Source organism: Aythya fuligula, chromosome 1 (assembly GCF_009819795.1).
Source record: "Aythya fuligula isolate bAytFul2 chromosome 1, bAytFul2.pri, whole genome shotgun sequence".
In the NCBI taxonomy this organism is placed as follows: domain Eukaryota; kingdom Metazoa; phylum Chordata; class Aves; order Anseriformes; family Anatidae; genus Aythya; species Aythya fuligula.
Genome location: NC_045559.1, coordinates 192,302,592 through 192,311,290, shown reverse-complemented (window position 1 = coordinate 192,311,290; position 8,699 = coordinate 192,302,592). Strand labels below are relative to the sequence as shown.

The 8,699-nt window shown below is 32.9% G+C and overlaps 1 protein-coding gene across 1 annotated transcript; it reads right to left on the bottom strand.

The window, feature by feature from the left end:
• Positions 1-499: 499 nt before the first annotated feature.
• On the bottom strand, positions 500-7,275 carry LOC116496881 (interstitial collagenase-like). Its single transcript, XM_032200289.1, has 10 exons — positions 7,171-7,275; positions 5,907-6,151; positions 5,462-5,610; positions 5,252-5,377; positions 4,562-4,723; positions 4,069-4,186; positions 3,280-3,413; positions 1,801-1,960; positions 820-920; positions 500-600 (listed from the first exon to the last, which is right to left on the bottom strand). The coding sequence occupies exons 1-10, from the start codon at positions 7,273-7,275 to the stop codon at positions 500-502; spliced, it is 1,401 nt and encodes a 466-aa protein (XP_032056180.1).
• Positions 7,276-8,699: the final 1,424 nt, after the last annotated feature.

The window sequence follows — 8,699 nt, the reverse complement described above, 5'->3', positions numbered from 1 at the left end:
TGGGATTTGTCGACTGGCACTAATGACTTTGTAGACTGACACTAGATAAAGATGACTGACACTAGATAATGACTGATAATTTTGTGGATTTACACTAGACCAACTGTCCTAATTACCCACAGAATTTTTACCAGAACTTGTGTGGGGTTGTAAGTCTCAGAGCCAGCTGGCTGATCCTTTCATTAGCTAGGGATAAAGATCCAATATTTCATGCCAAAACACATTTTTTAGTATTTTGAAGCTAGACTTCTCTCTTGAGTATTAACACAAATAAAAAAGCAAGGACAAAATGATATGACAAATATAATTTATTAGGAATATTAATATGGTGGTTGAAAGTGCAATAAGTTATATAAATGCATTTGTATTACAATTAATAATTATTAAAACTATAATCTTACAAAATCTGGGCAGAAAATCATTCTGACCTGATAGCCATAAAATGCTGAAAAAATCAGCACATAAAAATATACAGTGTGCATATAGAAAAACATTGCAATTAGCAATTAAACCAGCTGATGCTCTTCCTTTGACTGACAATCCGTTTAGACTGAGGATCAAACTGGAACTGAGTTGTTCCATGGAAGAAGTAGACATAGCCTAAAAGTAAAATTAAATCCAGTTATATTTAATAGGTGTCTTTTTGGTATTATGGCAGAAAAACAAACAAAAAAAAACATTCATATATACTTTCTATTTTTCATTTCCATCTCTATTGCTTTGCTTCAGGGCTAATAACAGGTTTTTGAAAATAAATGCTTCTATCTAAAGAAGGTCAAATATTCAGAAAAACCCAGTTTAAACATATGTTTTACTTACCATCAGTCTGGAAAGCAGCATCTACTCTGCCTATTTTTCCAAAGTCATGGACTATTTTCCTGGGATAACCTTGATCCATGGATTTTTTGTTTTCATCATATCTTAAAACAAGAAACATCATTACAATTTGTAGTGAAGCAGATAATATTTTGAAAGTTCAAAGCAAATTCATACACCTATGCAACTTTACTCTTAGTATTAAGTCTTATAAGGATAAGCTAAAGTATATTTTTAATTCTAATTATATATTAAAGTTCTGATGAATGTCTTGAAATTTAAAAATCTCATGGATCTTTCATGAATCCTGGGAATGAAGCCCAGGGATATATTAATGAATTTCTGGATGATCTAGAGCCTTGGCCATCACTTGCATCTAAAATGTGTTTCTATTTCTAGCTACTGGATATCCAGTTCATTCTAAAAGCATAGCAAAAAGCGTGGGAATAGAAAAACTTGTAGCACAGTCCTGAAGCATACTTATATTACTGTCAGCCATGTACTTTCTGAAATTTATCATGAGCTACATTTAAATTACAAATAATACCAACTGTACAATAGGAGATTATGTACAGTTTGATTGTTTAAAGGGAAATCCAATTACAATACTTTTTATTAGTAGTTCATTTCATTTGAAATGTGAGTGATAAGTGTACTGTATCATAACATTACACAGAAAGGCATCAGTGTTGTGGAGAAAAAGTGAATAATTTACTAGAAAATAGCTGTTTTACTAAACAGATGTTTCATCCAGTAGCAAGTAAATACATTGCCACTATAGCAATTTAATGAATGGCAAAAAGTCCAACAGAAATCTTGGCATTTCATAGTAACTTCTATAAATGCTTAAACTTCCAGAGAAACCTGTTTAAATTTCTGGAGCATATCTGATTTAAACATCTTACATTTTAATTTTATAGTAATATATCCATCCTCAGGGACAAATGAAAAACCACTTTCTGATAGATGAATATTACACCTTACCTCCAGTATCTGTCAGCTACAAAGAAATATGTTTTTCCTGTGGTCTCATCACTGTAAGCTGCATTAACTCTTTTAACAGTCTTCGGGAACCCCAAGCGATGGATTGATTTAGGATAACCATGTGGAATGTCATATCCTCTGATAACCCAATATTTGTCCTCTGAAAAATATAAATACATTTCATTTGGTTTTTCCATTTCAGTTTATTGTTTTAGAAAATGGTTTTAATACATACATTGGAACTACGTCATGAAGAGAGTGGAAATGTCCGTTGTTTTTATGGGTAAAAACCACTAGAATGACAAGGTGTATGGATAGTACTTTCCCCAGATTTATGTCAAATGAACAAAATATATTTGTCTAGTTAACAACCTGTGCTGGGCTGGAGGTTGACAACTTAATCCACTGACATAGAGTAGGATGCTGGGAGTTCATTACATTTCTGTAACATATTATTTGAATATAGATCCACATAATATTTTAATGCTAAATCATGTGCATTAAACTATTAAGAAATGCATGTCTAATCAAAATGCTTTGGTAATTTTAGGTGCAATGAACATCTTCATATATACTACATCTTCACATATAATATACACATATTAAAGTGTATATATATGTGTACAAAGCGTATATATATATACTTTAATTTGATACATTATGAAGTTAATAATAATGAAGCTATTTTAGATATTTAAAATGTATTTGATAACTTTAAAGAAAAAGATTTTTTTTCCCAGTGAACACACATTTTTCCTCCCACAGTGTAATTTTTCACCAATTGTTTTTTTTTTTTTTTTTGTAAAATATGACAAAATATTAATAAGCGTTTCAGTTTTCCAAACACTGCCCAAAGTCTTTTTTTTTTTTTTTTTTTCCTCTTTGGCTTTCAAAATACAGTTCAAAAAAGATATTTTTTGAAATATCTTTTCAGGATAAAACAAACAAACAAAAAAAAAAAACAAACAAAAAACCAAAACAAGACTAGTCTAGTAACTAATTCTCTTACTCCCTTTTTAAACTAGACTTCACATAAGACTTCAAATATTTTTGGTGAAAATAATACTAAACAATCTTGTAAAAGTACAGTATACTCCATGCTAATAGTGAGAACAGTATCAGTAATGTACAAACTCCTGTATTTGCCAATTGAATGGTGTGTTAAGAGCAAAAATCCTTATGCATAAATCAAATGCTGTTATCTGAAGAAAACTAGATTTGAAGCAGGGAAATAATTATGTCTTGTTTTTCAGCACATTAGCTAAAACACAGCAGGAAGATTTTTTTAGGACTATGACTTCTGGAGAGCTCTTCTAACATTATAGCTCTATCATTCTCTGGTTTAATTATTTTCAGATATATAAGAGACTATTTCACTGACCTTCCTTAAAGAATCACTATGACTTTTGTAATTGTATAGTCTGTAAAGGTCAAGGGAGGATATCATCAGAAAAAGTAAAGAAGTTCAGATTCCATTACCTTTAAAAAGTAAAACCTCATCCTTTTCAATGTTCTCATAGGCAGCTTGAATTCCTGATGGCAATTTTGGCCAGAACAGTGAGATAAAATTGAGCTCTGTCTCTGCCCTCTCAGGATGTTTGCGCAGCATGTATCTGGTTAAAAGAAAATGTACATATTAGAACAGTTCCACTCATCATAAATGTAAAACAACGATTGTAACTCCCGGACAGGAGGGAGATGAGTACGTCCACTTAGTGATTTAGTCTGTCTAATGTATGAATTACTCATTAGGGCATGAGTATCCCTCTCCACTGAATGTATAGCATGACTGCACTCTTAAGCTTAGCACCTTGTTTAGTACCAAAAATCAGGCAAGATAAATATAAGTTCTATTTCTCTGTAGGATAGGAAGGTTGAGAGTTGGCTTCAGTAACTACCTTATATGGCTTCCTAAATACTGGTACTTTCAGTCCTGCCCCTGCTTGTGTAGTGAAAAGATTGTAGTGTGGGACATATGAATACATTGCCATATCTACTCCAGAGACAAGTCTGTCACAGCAATGGCCAAAACAGCAAAACAGTTGGGAAATAACCTGTAAGTCCTCACCTCCTTAACTGCTCTTGTCAATTAAGGCTTTTGAGATTAATGAATTGAGAACTCTTTCTGGGGTACCATGGTGGTTTTCTAGTGTTTCTCTTTGTACTACATTTCAAAATGATAGTTTTCCCTCATAGATTACATTTCTTCTTTTTCTTGTTAACTATTGAATATATATAAGAGATAATACACATGCTTATTGGTATTACCTGCCCTTGAAAAATATCAATTCTCCACGCAAGGTAGTAATAGCATCAAATGTCAAATTGGGGTCACAGGCTTGTGGAGTTTTGGGCCCTGTAGGCTGCACAGCAGCATTAATCTGTCCTATAGGAAGATAAATGAAGAAAATTTTATCTTTTAATGTGGAAAGATGTAAAGACAGTGTTCAGAAGTTGTCCAAGGATGTCAAGAACATTATTTAAAGAGAATGAGAGGGCATATGGCTATAAACTAAATGTCTGTCATTAAAAGCAGAATTTTGACATTGCTAAAAACAGTTGTGTTCATCTTTTCCAAAATGTTTGTGTTGCAGAATGGGACTTCAGATGAAGACAGCCTCCAGAATTTTTCCTTCTTTTGTTATCCATTGTTTAAAACAGTTAGATTTCTCATTTTAGTGGAATAAGCATATTTTAAATATATTCTTATCACTATTAATCAGCCTCCAAGTAGAAATACTAAAAAAATAGTTTTTCTTACCATATATAGCTTGAATGCCATCAATGTCATCCTGAGGAAGAATGAATTCATTGGGGTCCGTGTAGGCATAAGTTGGATACATCAGTGCTCCAGGATCATTTGAATGGGACAGACCCAGTGAATGGCCAAGCTCATGGGCAACAACAATGAACAAGTTGTATCCTGTGGGATAAGAATCATATGAAAAATGTAACATCTGTTTCAGTATTCACCACAGTTGACTAAATGGGAAAAAGTTTTGTGTGTCTTCCCAAAATACGCTACAGGTACAAGACAGGCTGTAAGTAATACTACCAACATTACAACTCATAAATTTTGTAACAGAAGATCTATATGAGTACTTGAAGAATGCTGGACATTGGTTATGGTCTCCTTGTTTTAAACAAAAATCCTGTTTCCCCTATTATTGCATAAACTGCTCAGGATCAAGGATCATTCCAATGATGTTGGATGTTCCGTGATCCAACAGAACAATCCTTCATAACAGACACAGGGATGAAAATTTTGAAGATGTTTGAATACTCTAGATAGTACGAAACTTTGAAGTGTGGAGGAAAGTGATTTAAAAGGACAAGTTCTGACCCTTCTACTCACATTGTATCTGCAATCAGGCTTAGGAGCTAAGTATCATGCAAATATTGTACAAGGTAAAACTAGATAATTGGATCCAGTTACCTAAAGAGTCCTTACCTCTTCCATCTTTTGACCAGGCTTCCTCCTCATCAAGATGCACATCTCCACCAATACCTTCACCTGGTTGAAAAGCATGAGCCAGCTGCCCATTGGGGCCATCAAAAGGAGAGTTGTCCTGGTGATCTAAAATGAAGAAAAAATAATTTAGAATAAAATTATTTCTATAACTTCAGGTGGCTAAGTACTATGTAAAGGTATCAGTTTTACCTCTATAAGCGAAAGAGATCACTATATCTGCATCTTTGTCCTCAGTCTTTTGGAATGTCAATGGTGTCACACTGCTCCAGACATTCAGAGCTTTTTGGATTGCTTCATCTACATCAGTTTGTCTCATCTTTCTGGTGTAATTCACAATCCTTCAAAGCAAACCCAACACATTATATAATGTTAAGAAAATAGAGTTTTAGTTGAAAAATAATAATTAATGCAAAAGTAAGAAATCTTAGGTATTTCCTTCAGTAATAAAAATCAAGAATGTCTTCACTTTAGATACTGCCTTTTAGAGTAGAGTGCCTGTTTCTTTCAAGAAGTCAGTTAATCACTGAAGATATATTTATGGCATAATGTATTTTACTTCAGGCTTCCAAAGTTGAGATGCAAGATTTTTATTTATTTTATTTATTTATTTTTTTGAACCAGATTAGGAAGTTACCTGTATGTCAGATTATTTCTCTTCCATTTTGGATTCCCTGGTGTGAATACATATTGCTGAACATCAGGAACACCGCATCTGGGTTTATTCATAATCTCTAAAGTTTCAAGATCAGGTTTTCCAGTCACTTGTAGTCCAAAGAATTCTTGCATTTCCTTGAGCTTTTCAACAAGGTGATTTTTACCCCCGTGTCTTACATGAGGCCGATGATCTATTTGAAGATTGTAGAAATTCTGTAGATATGTCTGAACCAGAATACAAAAAAAGAAGTGGCATTATATCGTGGCATATCAATATTCTGTTGAGTCACACTTAAATTTTCCAACTCTTCTTAAATTATTTTATCAACAAGGTTTGTATTTACCAAAATCTAGAACAGATTATTTTCTTCAGAAATTGGTGTGAAAAGGTAGATATAATTTACACTTTTCATACTTATCTAAATGTCTTGTTTCACTGATGGAATATATGTCTTTAAAATCTAGTATTTGCTATTAATAATAATTAATTCCACATTTATTTATTGTAACCCATTACTTTATTAGCAAAACTTATGAGGAAATTTATAACTTAATTTCTCCCATTCAAGGAAATAGAGATTGGCAATGAAACCCCAGACAGCTAGGACTCCTGAAAAAGCTGGTGAATACAGCTGGAAAGTCATACCATTTATTTTAAGCAGTGTAATATGATTTTAGAAAACCAGATATTCATACTAAATTTTAATATTGTTATCTCCAATAAATAGAGATATATATCACGTAGAGACATATAGTGTATACATTTTAAGTCCATATAAATGTTTCATTTCTCATAGATTTATTTATTTAAAAATATTCTAAAAAGATCCATTCAACAAAATACTGAAATCAAACTCTGATTCAAGTGAGTTTCCCTCCCTTGTATTACCGAGACCAGTCATGTCACAAGTTTCAAAGCACACTGAAATGCAAACTGTTGCCGATTTTGACTATTTCTGCACAACCTTGGAGCCTTGTGGCTAGAACTCATGCTTCTCTATTGTTGCTATTACCTTACTAGCATCATCAAAAGAGAAGCTATGCAATTTTTAGATGAATTTTATGTAAATAATTTCCACAAAAATTTTCACAGATTTTCCAGATTAGTAGGAAAAGCTTTCTCTTGAAACCCCTGCAAAATGATACATCTTTAATTTCAAATCATATTCTATGAAAAGAATTGCAGTTATAGCTATCTCTCAGACTATTTTGTTTCTTTTAGAAATGCACCAGACAATATTTACCTCCACGAGATTTATGGTTTGTCCTTCATCTTTTTCTTCTGGACCCAAAGGGAAGGCAGAGGAGACAGCTGCAGACACCAACAGCAGAAGCAAAAAGACCTTCATTCTTGTCAAATGCTCTCTGGCTCAGCCACTCGTTGAAGTCTTGAGCTATTGAGCATGCTTCTCAGCTCTGTTTATATAGCTAAATTGTAAATCAGTGACAGTCTGACTCATGCTGCATAATATCCTTTGATTAGTAAAAATGATGCATAACCGTTTCATCATCAGGGAGTGAGGAAATGTGTTTAACTAATGTTACTGTCTTTATTTTGCCTTAGCCTTCTGTTTTGGGCAATTTCATAGTCTATTTAGTAAATAAGGAAGTACTCTTCAGATAAAAGGTGAAAATTACATTTCATTTCCAAATTACATTACATTTCATAAACTTTTTTCTTTTCTTTTTTTTTTTTCTTTTTTTCTTTTTTTTTTTTTTTTAATCATACCTTTAAACTATTTATGGCACAAGGTCTTGACAAACTTGAATAAAAATCAGAATAAGATATAACAGTAACATAATATATTGCATTATAATCAATAACAATACATATGTTCTTTTATAATAAATAATAAAACATAAAACATTGTCAAAATATGTAGAAATAACATATAAAAGTGCAATGAACTGATCTTAATTAGGAGTAATTAGTGTAATAAATCCATGAGTGCTGCCATCAGCTAATTAGCAGTTCTGTCTAAAACAATCTCGTGCTGTTAGCAAATCTAAGAACTAAAATGTTTCAACAACTTTCAACTGATATTTAAAAAATCAGTCAGATTACTGGAACATATAAGCTGAGATTGTATATGTATGATTAATAAAATACTGCTTATACTCTTGCCAGCGGACATGCAATAGGGTGTTTGGATCCAGGCACAGTAATGTGCTCTGATCAGAAAGACTCTGTGAAACCCGACATAAACATACGTGTGAAAAATAAAGACTGAAAATCATTTTGTGACTTTGCATTCCCTGTCTCATCAAGATGAGGTATGTATGATAAATATTGTTAAATATATGAAGAGTTGTTCCCAAAAGACTATCTGTGTATGTTCTCCAAGACTCTACCATAGTCTTAATCAAGAGTGATTAAATGTAGATATGAGGTTTGTTGTGAGCATCTGTACAATTTGAGATATTCTAGGGAATCCAACCTGACTTCCAGCTACCCTACACAGATGTATGTCTCCATTCTTCCCTCCTACAATGATGTAGGTCTCCATACCTCCTGTGTCATGTCAGTCAGTCCCAAGTAGGTGTTTCAGTTATGGACAAATTAATGATGCTCTGATGTAGAATCAGCTTTAAATGTTTTGATGCATAGATATCTACATGTGATGTAGGTGTCTAAGTTTCCATGGATATTGATCCCATGGGGCAATGGATTCTAGAGAGTGACACTACTGACCATATGATATGGAGTTTAAGATCAACTGAAGTGCCCTTTATACTTTATTGACTGTATTGACTAGGTCTGTTGAATATAAGA